This window comes from Haemorhous mexicanus, chromosome 4 (assembly GCF_027477595.1).
Source record: "Haemorhous mexicanus isolate bHaeMex1 chromosome 4, bHaeMex1.pri, whole genome shotgun sequence".
Lineage (NCBI taxonomy): Eukaryota > Metazoa > Chordata > Aves > Passeriformes > Fringillidae > Haemorhous > Haemorhous mexicanus.
This window is the reverse complement of record NC_082344.1, coordinates 73,593,794-73,612,611: the sequence shown is the minus strand read 5'-3', so window position 1 is coordinate 73,612,611 and position 18,818 is coordinate 73,593,794. Positions and strand designations below refer to the sequence as shown.

General features: G+C 39.1%; 1 protein-coding gene across 4 annotated transcripts in view; it reads left to right on the top strand.

Moving 5' to 3' along the window:
• Window positions 1-18,818, top strand: part of CTNNA2 (catenin alpha 2) — a 469,832-nt gene that overhangs the window by 425,025 nt on the left and 25,989 nt on the right. For all 4 annotated transcript variants that reach the window (XM_059845428.1, XM_059845429.1, XM_059845432.1 and 1 more), the window contains 4 exons: window positions 6,638-6,751; window positions 9,935-10,116; window positions 12,408-12,513; window positions 15,467-15,601. In XM_059845428.1, coding sequence (XP_059701411.1) covers window positions 6,638-6,751; window positions 9,935-10,116; window positions 12,408-12,513; window positions 15,467-15,601 — 537 coding nt within the window. The remainder of the gene's footprint in view (window positions 1-6,637; window positions 6,752-9,934; window positions 10,117-12,407; window positions 12,514-15,466; window positions 15,602-18,818) is intronic.

Genomic DNA, 18,818 nt, shown 5'->3' with positions numbered 1-18,818 from the left:
ATTTACAGAAAAAGCTTTTGACAGGCTTAATTTTATAACTGCCAAACATAAATTCCATTCTCATACCCAGTGCTCATCCCAGGTGGTCTGAATTATAGTCCTGGCTTGTGGTGGGGACAAAGCCATCCTGTTCTCTGGGTGTGCAGTGTTAGAGGATTGGCAGGGAAGGGGAGGGAAATCTTTACTTGAATTACTTTCCTGTGAGGGAGGTGAGGCCCTGGCACAGGGTGCCCAGAGAAGCTGTGGCTGCCCCTGGATCCTGGAAGTGTCCAAGGCCAGGCTGGATGGGGCTTGGAGCACCCTGGGATCATGGAAGGTGTCCCTGCCATGGCAGGGGTGGGACTGGATGGGCTTTAAGGTCCCTTCCAGCCCAAACCATTCTGGAATTCTGTGATTCTGGGAAATGAAAGATCTGCATAGTGAAGGTTCTCTGTTTTCCCTTTGATTTTCCAATTCCTTTGTCAGTAACACCAGTTTCCAAATTTTCTTATGACAAGAACAACTGCTTAGCACACTTTATTCTTTTCCAGTCATTTCAAACTGTGATTGTGGCACAGACTCAATCATTAGTGGGATCTCCTACAAACCCAGCTTTTCCCATTCCCTACACAGAGTTTCATCTTCCAGCAACCCCCTACACATCAGAGTTATCCCCAAGAGTTTGCCATGAGATGTCCATCCTGGTGAGATGTTTTTAAGCCTAAATTCTGCATTTTGAAGGCCTGATCCCTTCCTTTGTCTCTGCCTGACTGTTCTGTGTACCTGGAGAGCTGATCAGCATTCAGGCCTCTCAGTCTCTTTAGGAAAATCCCAAGTTACTTTTGTCATTATATCACTACAACTTTCCACCTGTTGTATGATAGGAGTTAATGAATTCTGTTTGCCCAGATTAGGAAGATTTATTTTTGCCTTCAGACAATTAACTTATTTATGGAGCTCAATGTAATACTCCTTACCCAGGCAGAGAACTAAAGCACATAAATGAACTCATTATCCATGTGAGTTAACTGGAAAACTCCACATATATAAGCTTACACAGACCAGAGTTTGCTGAATCAGAACCTTATTTGCTGTAGAAAACAAAATTAGTTTCACTTTGAGATACTCTTTAACATTTCCATCTGAACATCTCACACTGAAATGGGATGTATAATTAAAGGGTGAGGCTATAAAAGCCTTCAGAATATTTTCACCTAATAATCTGTCAAATATTATACACCCTTTAATTCAGGTGGTAAAACTTTTTCAGAATTGCAAAAAAGGAAAAAAAATCCAATCTTGCAAACTTTTTAGAGCATCTGACACAATTATTTTCAGGCAGTGATTGTTCATGTGCAAGCCATGAAAGATTGAATTTATCTGAGTTCCCTCATTCCAGAGAGTAAATAAAGCCACTTTTAAAATTAATTTTGCTTGGTATTATTACTTTTAGTAGGCTGAAAGAAAGGGTGGGTAGTCTCTGTTCTTCTCTTTTTCCCCTCAAAAGGGGAGAATTTGTTGTCCCTCTGGAGGATAAAGGAGAATTTTTTTTTCATTTTGGACTATTATTATTTATACAGAAGAAAAAGATCTCTTCCACAAGTTAAGAAGTAGTAGAAATGAATTTAAGAGTATAATTGTAGAACCTAGAAATAAAATAGAAAATAATAACTTCATTCCAACCCCTTTCCTATTACTGTGTAGGGATGCAATTGCACTTTGTGTTTTCATAGCTGCTTATGAAATTCCCTCAGTTATTGGCCAGAAACCCTCTCCACACTCAGAAGGACTCACTATGGCAACTTTTCTCATTCTTCTAAATCTCCAAGGCCAATTTACTGATATTTACTGGTTTTAAACATGGCCTTTGTCATTAACAACCTCTTATTTAGAGGCATCTACATCAACTGAGTGTTACATTAGTTTGAATCAGGAGTGCACTGTTGGAGCCAATGTCCAGGTGTTCCCTCTTGCCATGTTTTAAGTCATGTTACAGAGTAGACTTTAAACATCTGTAAACTTGATTCTTTGGGGGGATGCCTGGAGATGCTCTCTGGGAGCATCTTAGGACACGAGGGAATGGCTGGAGCTGTGTCAGGGGAGGTTTAGGTTGGATTTCAGGAGAAGGTCCTTCACCCAGAGGGTGGTTGGGCACTGGAATAGGGGCCCCAGGGCAGTGATCACAGCACCAAGTGTTAAGATCTGGTTATTAAAGTTGTTAGAGAGATGCCTCTGCCTGTGTTAAGGTGTAAATGTGACCATATGCTGAAGCTGATAATTTGGATTGTATTTAACAGTAGTGTGAGGTAGAGAGAGAGAGAGAGGAAGAAAAAGAGGGGCAGGGTGGGAGAGAAAAAGAGTGACTGACAGATTAAGCAGAAAACATCAGGTGGCTTAACTCATAGCCCAGTTCCCCTCAGCAGGCACATGTGCTTCAGTGCTCACAGCTTCTTCATACAATTTTGCCATAATGGCCAAGTCCTTTTTTAAGAGTGTTTAAGCCATTAACCATTCCAGTCTCTCACACCAAGCCTGGCAGAATTCAGGAAGCATTTGGATAATGCTCTCAGGAACAAGTTGTGACTCTTAGGGATGTCTTGTGCAGGACCAGCAGCTGGACTTTGATGGTCCTTGTGAGCTCCTTCCAATTCAGGACATTTCATTTTATTATTAACTCCATTTCTATTCTATTATGTCATTAAGGGATTTTTCTTCTCCTTGGGAGAAGACCTCAGCAAAAATGACTGTGGGCTCCTCAGCCCCAGCTGTTTGGGTGTATTAATGCTCTTCTCCTCTGCCAGATTTGTCAGGTTTAGTCACCTCTGGGGCAGCCACTGGGGTGGGGGTGAAATCCAAAGTGCTGCAACATTTTGTGTCCTCTGTAAAACCAGATTTGGTGCAGAATCCCATCATCTTTTGGAACATCCTATCTCCAAAGGGTGTCGTGGGGTCCAGTGTTTCCATTGAGTGCCTGCTGCTCCTCAGATTGAATCTGAAGTGTTAGATTTTACTGTAAATCACCAAACAGCTGAACACCTGCAGTGAGAGAGGGTCTCTGATTGAGGCTCTCAGGTGCTGCTTGCAGCTGAGTCACTCAGGCTGCAGTGGGACCAAAACAAATGTACAGAATAGCGTGGAGGTGGGTTTAAAAGCACCTTGTAAAGTCTGGGGGTTTTTCCTCCTTGTCTTCTAGAATTAGAGGGAATATTCATTGTAAAAAACAGGGGAGTATCTTTTAATCTCTTCAGTCTTTGCTCTCATTACAAGATTAGCTTGACTTGGTGTTCACAGTGCTGAAACTCTTGTAATTGCATCTTACAATTTTTTAGTGCATAACAAAGTGGGGTTTCTATCTTCATCAAGTACATCTGAGTTGGTGAAATATGAAACAAATAGCATTTCTAAATCTGCATATATATGCCATTTTATTACTTATACTTGTATAATTCACATTTTCATACTGCAGTCACAAAAGATTATAAAAATGACATAGATGGAAGATATTTTGTTCACAGCAAGCTCTTCAATCAAACAGCCAAAGAGATATTAAAAATATATATATATATATTTCAATGCCTGGAATTTGAAAGTCACCACATTCATATTAGAAATAAAACATGCATCTCAAAAGAGGAAAGCATATATTTATTGTGTGATTTATCTGGGATTGTGAAAGATTCTTCTTCACTGGAAAACTTTCTCTGAGTTAGATGAATGTTCTGTGTAGTAGAGATACTGTATTTGAAAAAAAAATCTTGGGAACTCCTATGGCTTGTGCTACAAAACAGATTAAAAATTATGAAAATGGTCCATTTTTCTGCTGAAATCAATCAGTGCATAAAATCCATTACTTTTGAATATTACTCGAGCTTCCTCTGCCAGTGGTGGCTGTCAGCTCTGTTTGGAAGCTGTCTCCAGCCTCAGATCTGTGATTCCCACCTTTGTGTAACCATAAATCCAGGTGTCTGCAAGACAGAATCAATCTTTCTGTCTTCCAGCTCAGAGAAATGAAGTCTCAGACTCTGTTGTCTTGGAAACAAGGTTTTAAATATCAAGGTCCTGTTACTTGTGCACAAAAATTAGAGTCATTCTGGTGTATTTAGAAGGCCTTGCTAAGAGTAGTCCTTTAAGTCAAATTCAATATAATTTTTTTTGTAGCTTTGTGTCTAAAAGGGAGACCCTATTTTATATGGGCTGCATCTCCAGGGGATCAGCTGAGACAAAGCAATGGTGCAGTGGTGAAAAGCATGAAAATGCTTGAAATGGCAGCAAACAGAAAAAGTTAACCCCACTTCTTCACCCTAACGCAAAATGCAGCTGTTTGGGGAAGGAAATGAGAGTGTGAAATTCACCACACTTGAAAACATGAAGAGAGTGAATCTGAAAGATCACTTTGAATTAGATCTCACTTGCACAGAGGGGAAATAGGAAGATGTCTTGTGCTTGTAGTATATTGCTAACAGTAGCATTACTTGCCCTTTTGGTTTGCACTACATTTTCTCCAAGTTCAACACTTATACCCATTAAATTTCAGTCTTTTAAAGGCCATAGATTTCAAGATCATGAATGTCAGTAACAGCAATACATTTTATTCTGGATATTTCTTCTAGAATTTTCAGGGGTTTTTTTCTTTTTAAGAGGCAGCCTCATGTCCTTACTGGTTACCATGTTGAGATGTAATATTTTGAATATTACATCTTTACTTCAAGTTTGACTATGAAAGCCTGGGAAAGGACTGCACATTATGTTTTATAATCTTATTTATAAAAGTGGAGACAGAAGAGGAATATATTTGGGGTGTGAAAAGATACTGGTTTTACAGTGACCAGTGGAACTGGCTTGTTGAGTGGACTTGGAGGATGGGGAAGAGCCAGCTGGTTTATTGAAGCTCTCCACCCTGTCCTTGTTCTAAACAGCAAAGCCTGGGTAGATGAAAAGCTGAGCCCTGTGATAGAATACACTCTTTGCTCAGGGAGTTGTAGGATTCTCTTTGTACCTTGCTTGTTTATGACAGATTTTAAGGTCTCATCCTGCTCTCAGCAGCTGAACAGAGGAAACAGAGAGATTAAAGATGATTGGAAAACAAGACCATTGGATGGGTACCAAATCCTTTTATTTTACCTGTGACAGTGGAGAGAAGGTAAATTCATTTTTCATCTGAACTTCCTCTCCTACCTGTCCTGTTGGACACACTCTCTGTGCATGCCTCTCTTCAGAGGTGCAGGCTGAGTTTCATTACCACACTGTCACACTTGGTTATTTCTTCCTCCAGCTCAGCACCAAAGCCCATATTTAATTCATGCTCTCCAAGTCCCACCAAGATGGCTGTGTTTTACTCTCCCCATCCTGTGCACTTCACTGTGCAGCTACAAACAGGGATGTGCACTTGGTGTTGGAAGCCAGGCTGGAACAGAAATATCCCCAGAAGATTCCTCTGCGTTGCGTTCGAGGGTTTGGAGCCGTTCCTGGTGACTGAGCAGCCCCCAGACAGAGCTGTAATGACAACTGGCAGTGATTAGCACCTCTGCTAGGAAACTTGACGTTGCCTCCAAGCACCAAATGCCAGCCTGGATGATTTCTTCTGTAGTGCTTTGGCCTTCCAGGCTGTCACTGGGGGTGAGGGTGTCCAGGAAGGGGAGGATTTCTCTGCAGTTACTGTGGTTTTCTTTTCCCGTTACCTTTGGCATGATTGGTACTCACAGAACTTACTCAGGCTGTTGTACCAGATGCTATTCAACCATAAAATGGAATATAATCTTCTGATGAGTCCACTTTTTTGCACCCTCTATAATAAATATCATACTAAATACTGATTTTAAGTAGACTGTCTCTCTTTATATAAATAAAGACTTCTTTTTCTCAGAACTTTTTGTTAGAAGGTGAAAAACCCCAAATGAACAGATCCATCAATTTTTTTTTCTCTCTCCTTCCAACATTTTAAACAATCTGAAGCCTGAAAATATGTAACTTGATTTAATCAATCTTCCAAGAAACCCTCCCATCATTTGTAGCATCAGCAGTGGAGACATCATTGTCTCAGCAGGGGGATGAGTCAAATTCCAAAGCTCTGTATGTGAAAAGGACCGTGTGAACTAACAAGATTACACAGACTATAAATTTCATGTTTGTTTCAAAACTACTTCACATAATTTACAATTCATTTCACTGGGAAATCTCTAATTTGCTTTGATAAGTTCTTCTTCCAGGATGTTAGTTGTTTTTCCCCAGGTATTTACTTTCTCTTTTGAAGATTACATGTAGTTTCCAGTAATATAATAGTGTTAGTGTCCATTTATATATGAAATAACATTATTTTAAAATACTGCATTCCAGTTGTTAGTTTTTCCAAAGGATATTTGTTCCTGGAACTGCATTCATCATGTTAACAGAGTTAAGAGAAATTGCAGCAAGAAAAGTTGTGGCAAGGTAATGACAAATGCCATTTGTAAAGAAAATTAGGGTTGAAACAATTTAATTTTTAAGACAATTCAATTTCAGTTCCTGACTGCTGGGGCAGACAAATTCATTTCAGAGGAGAACAGAACAGCTTTTCCTGGGCTGGTAGTCAATGAAACAAGAGCTCACTGTGCAGAGGACTTGGTCTGTGTCCTTTTTGAGCTTGACATCTCCTCTCTGTGGCTTCTGTGTCTCTCTCCAGACCCCTGAGGAGCTCGAGGACGACTCAGACTTCGAGCAGGAGGATTACGACGTGCGCAGCCGGACGAGCGTCCAGACCGAGGATGACCAGCTCATTGCTGGCCAGAGTGCAAGGGTGAGTACAAACCCCACGTGCCTCCATGTGAGTGAAAGTCCAGCAGTGACCAATAAAACCTCTGCCTCAGAAAGCAAAGGAGATTTCCAGTCCTCAGGGTCGTTTAAGAAAGGATGGGACCAGGCTGACAGAGCTGTTGAAGGTTTTTTTCATGTCAAATCTATTTGAGTAGCATTCATTGAATGGTCTTGAGGCTTTTGTGGTGCCTAGTATCAGCTGCTTGCTCCAGCTAGTGCTGTAAGAGGAGGCTTTGCAGGTTTGGAATGTGCTGAAACTGTGGGAGTAGTCAGCAAATTTAAAAAAAAATAAAAAATAAAAAATCCCACCAGCTCACCATGTGCTGTATCCAGAGAAATCTTACATTAGTCATGTTTCCCAGTGTGCAAACCTGTCAAGAAGATCTGTTTAAGCTACTGAGTAGTCCCTGTAATTTAATTGTAATTGAAGACATTTGCTACTGAGTCAATCTAATTTTACCAGGGTAATTACATCATGATAAACTCCAGTCACTGTGATTTGCGACCTCAGCTTGTGCATGGGGATTGCAAATTAAGCTGATGAGTGCTCCAGGGGTCACAGGTGCTGGGGAAGTGAAGTCTGTTAACACTCAGGAACATTCCTGTTAACACTCAGGATTATGCCACCCTCTGATGAATATTTACTTTTTACTGAATAGTCTTCTCAGCTCAGATTATTAAAAAAAATAGAATATAATTTTATGAGTCATGAAAATATATTTGACTGGAAAGAAAGGGTTTTTTTAAAGAAAAGCCTTTTAACATTTTCAGGAGACTACCAGCAGGAAACTGGAAATTATCTGAATGATTTTCATGGCTGTTTCACAGAAGTCTGATTTGTTCTGATGTGGTGGAAGTGAAGCTATGGACTAAATAAGAATCATCTTCCCCACAAATTCAAGCATCAGCAAAAGCTGGTAACTGGAATGGAGATTTCTTACCTTGGAGTCTGGAAGAGGATTTGTAGGGCTGAGAACCTAAAACCAGCAGGCAAAGATGCTGTGAAAGCTCAGAGGAGCAGGACAGAGGAGATTTCAGCTGCTGTAGGTTGGGGCTTGACACAAAGGTTTCACAGCCTGCAAAGAAACAGGGGAGTAACAAAGATCTGCAAGGAGCTTACTCAGAGGTGTGGGAGAAATGCAAGGCATGGATCCAGTGAAACAGGCAGAGATTTCTTTTTGTCTTTAAATGATTTCCCTGAATATTGAATGTAGATGGTAAATGAACCATACCATGTATCAGGAAAACTGGAGTTTTATTATGACATCCCTAAGGCAAAAAATACCTGGATTTCTTACTGTGAGACTGGTGACAGAACTGTTCTGGATGTAGCTGGCTATCTTTTGTGATTTTTATATTTTAAAGGGCATAAACTCCTGTTTGAGATATTCACAGTATTGACTACTAAAGCAAATCTCAGGTGTAATAGCAGTGTGACACAGTACAGATGATTTTTTCAGATGTCACAGCCTTTCTCATCTTTTTGGTTACATTTAGGACTGGGTAGCATGTCACCCTTTCTTGACCTGAAACCCAAGTAAAGACTGCAGTAATTTTTCTCACTAAGAATCGAGTTCACCTGGGGATTTAGGAGTCTTAAATTCTACTACATTTATTGTGGTTATTATTACTGCTGCACTTAAATCCTTCTGCTTTGATCAGCTACACACTGACTGAACATAATATATCATAAAGAGAGTTCCTGAATGACATAGATTGCAATGTGGCACAGGAAACAACAAATCATAAAATCCTAAAAAGGAAACAATGCTGAGCAGAAGCTGCCCAGTCCCCAGTCTGGAGTGCTGAGCAGAATAAAATCTTGTCTGAACCTTTTCTGGGAAAAAGATTCAAAATACTTTTATTCATGCCCTATAATGGATTTGTTTAATATGCTTACTCCATAAGGCTGGTAGTGTTTTAGCAGAAAGACTTGTGTTGGTCTCCAGTAGAAATAAAAGTGGAATTTACAGGCTGCATTTGCTGTAGGATATTGCTGCTTTGAAAGCACATCAGCAGCTGGAACAGAATTATTAAAGCACTGTTTACCAGTTTAAAGAGTGTTCAGGTGAAGCAGCCGCTTGGAGAACCCACAGGCAAGTCTTACAGACAAACTTCCCAAATTTCACTCCTATCATATTCTCCTAATTTCAGTTAATTCCTCACTTCTGTTTTTTAATGTGCATTTTATATATTTATTTATTAGCTTGACTTACACTGCATTTTTCTGTGCAAAGACCATTATGCTAACATTTGAAACTGCTGACTTACATTGATAAGGCCTAATTAAAACTCGTCTTGAATTGGAATTTGATTAACTTGCAAATTTCTCATTTTCTGATCTACTGTTTATAACCCTTTTTAATTTCAGTTTGGGAAAAGGTCAATTACGAATTTTTAAAAGCCGAGAGCATTTTAAGAATATGTAGAAAAAGACTTCAGCTGATTGAAAGTGACATAAACAAGAAAAAAATGTAATGACACTTAAATATGTGTCACACCCCATTAAATGCATAATGTGGTCTTCAGAACCCCTAGAGCCAAAATAATAGCTTAACTTGGGAATCATTAGTCAAAGTGTCCATTTGATCTTCAAAAGTAATTATTATCATTTTTAGGGTGGTTTTGGAGGGGAGCAGGAACTTTGTGCTGTGTTCATGCTGAGGCAGATCAGTACCAACCTGTCCAGTTCCTTTTGGCATCTCTTCCCAGAGAAAATGGGAACACTAAATATCATTGAAAGATACACTTGTTACAATTCACTTCAAATGTATTGTCTTGTGTGTCATAGCTTATTTTAGTGTTGTGTTAATCTGAAATCCTCTATTTCTGACAGAGGATGAGACTAGGGGAGACACAGCAGTTAAGTCTGCCTTTTCCCATAAATGTCACTCTTTTTATTCTTCCTCAAAATTGAGATTTAATCCTCTTTTGTCAACTGGTGAATAATCATGACATTATAAATATAAATTTTATCATCTTGAAAGTGCAAGAAGAGGCATAAACATATTGTGAATGTTCTTTTACCTGTGCTTAGGGAAATCAAATGCCTGCAGGATTTTGCATCTTCAACTCCCATAAAAAGAAACTCTGACTGTTGGGACCACTGGAAGGATCCAGTTTGTAGCTTCCTTTTTTTCATGCCCAACTCCTGTTCTCTCTCCAGGCTATCATGGCCCAGCTGCCCCAGGAGGAGAAGGCAAAGATTGCTGAGCAGGTGGAGATATTCCACCAAGAAAAGAGCAAGCTGGATGCAGAGGTGGCCAAGTGGGATGACAGTGGCAATGACATCATTGTGCTGGCCAAGCAGATGTGCATGATTATGATGGAAATGACAGATTTCACCAGGTAAGGCCAAAATAACCCAGCTGAGCAGCTCAGATGGGCCACATCTTCCCTTTTCTGCTTGATCTGTTCCCTTTTGAGATGGCTTGCTGTGGTTTTGGGCATGCAAAGCCAAGGAGAGCTCATCATATACACTGCCCTGGGTGTTTGTCCAAGTGGGATTAATCACATGAAGTTTTTGTGCTATTTGCAAGTCTCCTTTATTTGCAGATCACTTTGTAAAGTTAGTCTGTGACCTTACAGACGCTCCAGTGACATTTCCTTTAGTACCCATCTAAGTGCATGTGCCTCTCTGAACTTTCAACATTTCAGCACAGTTTTTGTCAATCAAAAATAATGGCAAAACTATTTATATCATTTAAACATTGACTTCCTTCCAAAAAAAATCCCAAATGAAATGAAACTGGTTTGATCTAACGTTTCGTGGGAGTCTGTCAGTAATGATTTTGGTTTTTTGCTCTCATTTCTTTTCTCTATTGATGTCTTATTCTTCTCTAATTGCAGAGGCCATTCATTAATGCTACAATGTAAACAGAATTATTGTCTTTTACTATGGTCATGTTGTTAATCACACCAGGGAGAAAGGTTTACAAGGTTCTTTGAATTCCAGATCACCGTAGTAAATTAAATTTTGTTCAGGGTTTATTTTTTAAGTGGGTTCAAAAGTTTAAATTGTATTTATCAAAATGTGATTAGACAAAACAGGATGAAAATCTTCCTGGTTTATTTTTTCAGGATTAAAATCAGACTTGCATTTATTCATCTCTTGGTGTTGCCCCATCCCTGGAAGTGTTCCAGGCCCACTGGTTGGGGCTTGCAGCAATCTGGGATAGTGGCAAGGGGTGGAAATGGATGGAGAGGATATTTCACAGAATTCTGTGTTACTTTTGTATTTGTATTGTCTTGGTGTCTCTGATCCTTCTGTCCACAAAAAATAGGGTGAAAACTGCCCAAAAGTGCCATTGTATCATGGAAAGAGGAAATGATGCTCTAAAGCAACAGCCCAGAATATGCACAGCTTCTGCAACCTCCCGGACAACCTTTGATATATTGAGCATGAAATTGGAAGTTTGATAATTGTATTTTCTAGCATCAAAAGAACAAAACTAATTTGAAAATGAGATAAAGACTACTGACACATTTGAAGTAAATAAAAAATAAATCAAAGTGCACCTCTATCTGCATCAGATTCAATAGCAAGTTGTTTAATAAATTCCATTAAAACAGAAACAAGCCTTTCACACCTTTTGGCTGGCTGTAACCTCAGCAGTGTTAGAACAGAAAAATTTTTCAAATGCATGGAGTTTGTGACAGTCAGAGCTGCTCATGTAATTAATGTTGAAGCACATGAGGTCACCAAGAAGTATTTTTGCTGCAGTTTAAGTTCACCAGAAGTGGGATACTTGTATTTCATCTGTTTAAAGTGGTAATGAAAGTCTGGAAGGAAGATTAAAATGGAAATAAGTTTCAGCATGTTATTCTTGCAATTATAGATTTTTAAAAATTCCAAAAATAATGCAGTGCTGTGCTTAGAAAAAATGCCTTCTCTTTAATTAAAAAAAAAATTGATAATTCTGTCATTTTCCACATTAAAGAAATGGAAAATGAACTCACTTCCAGTTGTGACTTTCTCGGGAGCAGCAGCAATTTTATTGGTATGAGCAGGATTAAAGTTTTGAGTCTGAAGAAAACACAGGGAAGTCTGTGGAGACCTTTTGTCTTAATACATTTTGGAAGCTTTATTGACTGAATTTAGAATTTTGTGCATCATCTTAACAATATGGTGAAAGATCAGGCCTAAAGCTAATTATATATGTTTTAAGTGTAACATTCAAGTGTGTAACATAATGATTATCTTCACCTCTCTTTATTTTCCAACAAAAAAAAAAAATCTTCTAAAAAAAGTTTTTTTAAATGTGACATTCTTGCCTTAGACATGATGGGGTGAACATTTAGCACTGGCTTGGGAATCACATCATTTTGAAATAGTTGTGTATTCCAGGAACAACATTGGCTTAATGAGCACTTAAAAATGCCTATACTATTGAGTACAGCTCATGTGCTTGAAGGCACCATCAGACTAAATTGCCAGTGAGGCATTTTGTAAGGGAGAGGAAATACAGCAGAAAGATTTCTTAATCAAGCTGTACTGTAAAGTACTTAAAAGGCAAAATTGTAATAAATTAGGAAGACATTTGTGTTACTATTTTAAAAACGAGCACTAAACAGGGTCACTAAAAGTGTTGCTTGTCATGATTTATTGAGATTGTGGATAATTGTCTCATGTTTCACAGAGGGAAAGGCCCCCTGAAGAACACATCTGATGTCATTAATGCAGCCAAGAAGATTGCAGAGGCAGGCTCCAGGATGGACAAACTGGCACGGGCAGTAGCTGATCAGGTACCCCAAAATGAGCTAAACACAATGTAACCTCTATGGATGAGTTGCCTTTTGCAGGAAAAGTTTATCTTACCATAAAATTACCTGTTGGGAGTCTAGATCCTGATCTTCCCATTGGTTCTTCTAGACCCATCAGCATTTTGCAGAAGAGGAAATTCATAAATGAGTTACTCCAAAACTCAGAAATGCCTGACTTGTTCCATAGCCTCACTTCTGAGCCTGTTAGAATTAGAAAGAGACTCCCTCATGTTGGAAAAGACCTGTGAAATCATCACATCCAAAATGGCTTTGCTGTTCAAAAAGCAGTAGGCATTTGGATGCTCTGTTTCCCTTGCCCAGTGCCTAGGAATGCTTGGATTCTTTTCAGCTCATTCTTCCAGCAATTTTCCCTTGATTTGGCTCTTTACTTCTTCAAGATTCTCTGGCTCCCTCTTTTCTGGTTTGCCTCAGTGTGTTGTGCATGTTGTGGGGTCTGTGTCCTCACTTCCTTTACCAGATTCATGTCACAGCTGGACAGATGACCTTGCTGTATATATATATTTTCAGATTTATCTATTCATCTGCAGAGCAAGGGGAAGCATTGCATTAAAAGTCAAGAGCCAAATTTGAAATCCAGGTCCTACATAGCTTATTTAGGATTCAGGCAAATTCAACTTCCCTATTTTTCCCTTTGTAAATTTCCTATAGTTTCTTTCATTTCATTGTCATCAAGAGAAAATTTGCTGGAAGTAGGAACAGGTAACTTCCTTGCCTCTAGTCTTGCTCTTCAAAATAAGAATGTCATTTTCTTCTTCAAGTAGGAATATGGTAGTGTGTAACACACCTTGCCATGGAATATGGGCCAGAGTGGCAAAAACCCCAAAGCTGCCCATTTTCCTGTAGCTCCAGAAATGTTGGGTTCAGGTCTCCTTCAGCAGCAGCAAGCATTTTTCCTGTAGTTAACCCATTCCAGTCCTTCAAAAGTAGCATCTGTTCATTTTAATACAAGAAAGAAGAAATCCATCTGTCAGCTGATGAAATTCCTGGTCTGCAGTGTTTGCAGAGGTGGAATATTTTAAAGAAAGAAACAGAAGGAGACTTGTTAGGCTTAGAGTGACTTGACTCATTTTTTAAATTTCTGAGGACTGTAACCCTAATAATAAACTGTAAAATTATTTTGAGAATGAGGAATTTGTTTTAATGCTTACAATTTAATGATATATATCAGAACTCTGGGGACCCTCAAGAAATATAAACTTTTTGTCGACAGCTGCATTTTTAATTATTGTTCCAATGAAAGAGCCCTTAGATTTTTTTCACTCCAAAGTATTTATATTTAAAGCCTTGACAACTCTTCACAAGTATTGCTTTAAATTCATTCCTTTCAGTTCAAAGACTTCAAGAACTGAGTAAATATTTTTATATTAAATTGGCATCAGTAGGGAGAAGAGGTCTTTTAGGGATTAAAGCCTGAAAGGTATAGCAACTGAGGAAGAGAGGCTCTATAGCAGCCACAGTGAAGCTCCAGCTTTGTTTGTTATTAGCTTTAAAGGGCAAGAAAAAAGCCAAGTGTCTCCATTTGGGGTTCTGTGACGGTGTTTACAGGGGTCCCAGGATGAGGGAAGAGATGAGAATCTTGACTCCATGTTCAGAAGGCTTGATGTATTATTTTATGATATATATTATATTAAAAACTGTACTAAAAGAATAGAAGAAAGGATTTCATCAGAAGGCTGGCTAAGAATAGAAAAGGAATGAATAACAAAGGTTTGTCTCTGACTGAGACAGTCTGGACAGCTGGACTGGGATTGGCCATTAATTGGAAACAACCACATGAGACCAATCCCAGATCCACCTGCTGCATTCCACAGCAGCAAATAGGAATTGTTTACACTTTGTTCTTGAGGCCTCTCAGCTTCTCAAGAGGAAAAAATCCTAAGGAAAGGATTTTTCATAAAACATGTCAGTGACAGGGTTATACAATATTTCCAACTACTTCACCATGAGCATATTCCTTACCAGCATTACCTGCTGGGGCCAGAGCAGTCATCACAAGCTTGGAGCTGTGATGTTGTTGAATCGTGTGCGTTTAATTCTATCAGTTTTTCTTGAAATGCTCTGATAATATTTATTTTTTTAAATTGAGCATAAACTCTGTAAGGTGATTAAAAAGGCATATTTGGAATCTTTGTTCCCCAAGCTATGCAGGAACATTGTCAGTCAGACTTTGCTGGGTAGCCCCAAAGAGTATTTATTGGAGACATGCTGTTAGCAGTGGGCCCTTTTAGTTCTGTTTCATCAGAGTGAATTACTGAGGTCTGCTCTCCTGAGGCAAGACTTGGAATATTAACTACAAGGCTGTTGTTTGTTATGCTGTTGATATTGTGAGGGATGATGCAGTTTCTATTAAGAGTCCCAGAGACTATGAATAAATTGTACTGGGGCCCTTTCTAGTTCTATTGATTGTGAAACCCTCACAGCATCCAGCACATTCTACCCAATCTAATCCTCTGACTGTCTGCACAAATGCCAGGGGAGCTGCCAGGCAGACAGGAGTTGGCATTGCAGTGGGGGCAACCAGTCAGAGCTGGGTTTATCTGGACATTAACTGGTCCATACTGGGTGTTAACTTGGATATCCAGCAGGCAGCCTGGAGTTTCAAGTTAAACCTGACCTTTTGGCTGTTCAGTACAATTCCATAAATTCATGCAGAGCGTAATTTAAAATTAATTTTTTCATGATGCTGATAAAGAGGTTTCTCATTTTTCAGAAAGGTAGAGTGCATCTTTAGGTTGCAATTCATAAACCTTGATTTAAATGAAAGGTAGAATTTGAGTTTTCACATTTTATCTAGTACCTCATGTAAAGACAAAGTGGAATAGACCCACCTAATACAAACACTGCCACTGTCTGCTCACCTGTCTCTAATCTCATGAACTCAGCTCCATCTAACCAGTGTTTGTGCTGTCTGCAGTGCCCAGACTCAGCCTGCAAGCAGGACCTGCTGGCCTACCTGCAGCGCATTGCCCTGTACTGCCACCAGCTCAATATCTGCAGCAAAGTGAAGGCAGAAGTTCAGAACCTGGGAGGAGAGCTCATTGTATCAGGGGTAAGCTGAGATTTGTGTTTAGCCATTTGTTTCCCATGTAGCACTTGAAAGGGGGAATTTTTGATTGCAATAATGTACAAAACAAAAATCCACTGAATCATAAGCAATTTTTTATTGTTGTTTTTTTTTTTAATTTTATCACCATTATTCCAGGCTTTACAATAACTTGTGTAGAGCAATTTGATTTTCCAATTACCCTTTGTTTATACTAACCTTGTAGAATCTTCATTCTTCCAAAAGAAAAGTGATTTCATAGCCTAGAAAGTCATTGCCAAGTATGAATATTATAATTATTTGGAGCTTTTGTATATTTGATCATTATAAATCTTCTTTCCTTTGTTAGTACTGGTAATTTCCTTCCTCTGTGCAGGAGCCAGCTCTCTATGAAGTGCATATTGTTAAGATGGTGATGACTAATGGGATTCAATCACTCAGGTTCCAATGCACACTAGGTTTAGCAAAAGCCTCTGGAAGGCCAGCAAAATACTTTAAATTTTGATGCATATGCTGTTTTCAAGTACTATTGCAAGCACAGTGATTATATACTCTAACACCACCCAGTTATTTCAGTTATTTTCAATGAACACTACAAACTTCTTACATACAACCTTTTGCAGAAATAAAGACAGGCAGCAGTAATATTGTAAGCAATGAGGTTTTTACATTTTTAAAATATTATTTTTCCTTCTCCTGTGTTGGCCTTTGAGCCTCTGGGAGTATGCTAGAACCACAAAGAAGCAACGACTGCTCTTTGTGATTTTTTATTCTTTCTTTGACTCTAGTTTAGCCCCATGACACTTTTGTTATCCTCTAACTCAAGTACCAACCATATGTTTGTAAATTTGTAACATATTCCACTCTCCTGAGTGGTTTCAAAACAACAGTGATTTGTGAGACCCACCATGCTGAAAACAAATTGTTTCCAATTATGGTTTTGAAAAAGCACCCTTTCATTGTTTAAGCCCAATCAAGTACGAAGATTATTAGAACAAAACTTGTGCCCTTCATTCCATCCATGAGATTCCCCAGTGGCATCACTGGCCTTCCTCAAGCATATCAGAAGTCACAGAAAGTGTTCTCAGTCACATAACATTTTATATATTTTTTTTTTTTTTGCAAAGCACTATAGAAGGTCTTAAACATTTGCCAGGCTTTCTTGGATCAGGCATTCTGAAGTCACATACGCAATCCTAAAAGGAGCTGCTTAAAGGTTCCTGTATCTGTCCTGCAATTGGTCTTCACTTCTTGACGTATGTACGTATGTAATTTTAATACCTTGATCTTCCCACAGCAATGAAAAGATCCTCTTCCATTTTCCAGACACCAGCGGCGTGATCTGTCCTTGTATCACTGACAGCTGTGCTGCATCGTAACTGCCATGATCTTTTCTTACCTCCTGCCATCTGGGTCCAGCCTTTCATACCCATTGAGTTGTCATGTTCATCTCTCTAAAGCAGCTCCCCGAATCAGTGCTTCTCCTGGCTTGGCTTTTGTGGTTGTGTGTGTTTCTTTTTTGGAGTCTCTTTATTCAGTGTTTGTGGATGCTGAATAAGCCATTGTGAGCCTTGCATCTCCTCGTTCCTGGAACATCCCCATCCGTTGTGGAATTATAAGTGGCCAAACTGCTTGAGTTCATCATTCCAGTCTGGCATTGTTGGCACCCGCTGCTTCCCAGGCTCCATCACCATTGTGTTTCTGTTTGGTGGGGTTTTCACAGTCAGTCTCAAAGGCAAAATGAGCTTCAGCCACAGAAATTATTTGGATCTGTTCCAAAGACTTGGTAAAACCGACCTACAGAAAATTTGAAGGTTGCCCAGCTTGCTTCTTCTGCTGGTGCTCTGAGCAGGAGGAGGTATAGTGAGTTGAGCTCCTGTGCATCCCTTTGTGAGAGCATTATCTTGTGATCTGACATGCCCCAGTCAGTGCAGAGCTTTCCAGACAGTTTTCTGAGCCAGTGATCTTCAGGGTGCTGGGTACTGTATGCTCCTTTGCTATCCAGAGGTCTGGTATCCAAGTGCACATCCACATCTGCTTGTCTACTTGCTGCTTCTGCTTCCATCTTCTTCTTCATTCTCTCTTGGATAGCCAATTACAAATAAACAGTATTTTATTTGTACTAAAATGAAATACCATTATTTGGCAACTTGCATACAGTACAATATTAGAAGTGCTTTAGAAATGCAGAACTCAAGCTTCCCAACCTACGAGTACTGAAGTAAGTTTCTGTGATTGTGCTGTATTGAAGTGTTTTGATGTAAATATCAAGCACCATGACAATTATTACAATATTGTAATTTACTACTGTGTTTACAAAGAACCACGAGACAATTCAGAGCCATCCAAAAGATGACTTGCAATTCAGAACTATCATGGGGAGTAGGATCTCTGCTTAATTTTTTTCATTATTAAGAATATTAATCAATATTTATAAATGAAATGAATGTATGCATATGTATGTTTGAATCTTTGTGTGGGTGTATGCATAGTTATATATAAAGGAAAGAGACATAAAACCAATTAAAAGCTAAAAGACAGATGAAAGCCACCCCACGGTTCTTACAGTTTTGTTAGAGGAAATATGTTGCAACAAATTCAAAAATACTGTGTACATAACATTTAATGTGCCGTATGTCTTTTGATGAAACTTCTGTTTCCTTTTTTCCCCCAAGATTCAGCAGTTCAGTATGGTTAACCTCTGAAAATAAGCATAAAGCTGATCTTGTTTGCTTTTTTCCTCTATAGATTGGTATGATTCTAGCATAGCATATGAAGGGTCCTTTTTGGCATCAGTGACTTTGCTGCAAATAGGAAAACAGATCAAAAAGTAAGAAAGTGTCACAGTCTTGAATTGTAAATTATTTCAGTAAAGAGCCCACTGTTGTTTTCCCTTTTCTTCTTCCCATTCCTTTTCCCCTCTGCTCTTTTTTATCCTTTGATCTTTCCCACCAGACTCCCTCCATGCAGATAGCAGATTTATTTTTACAGTTAAGTAAGACCTGGCAATTGGGAGTTAGCACACATCAGCCAATCCCACATTAATATTAAGAGTGCAAGGACTATTTAGACCCTCTGTTGACTCGGCCCTTTGTGTTCCAAGGTGAGACTCTTAATTCCTGATTCCAATGGACTTCTGAAAAGTAAAATAAGGAAAAACCCTGATACCAATTCTTCAGTGAGGAGCCCTGGAAACCCAAAAAAAAAGATTGTAGGGAAGAAA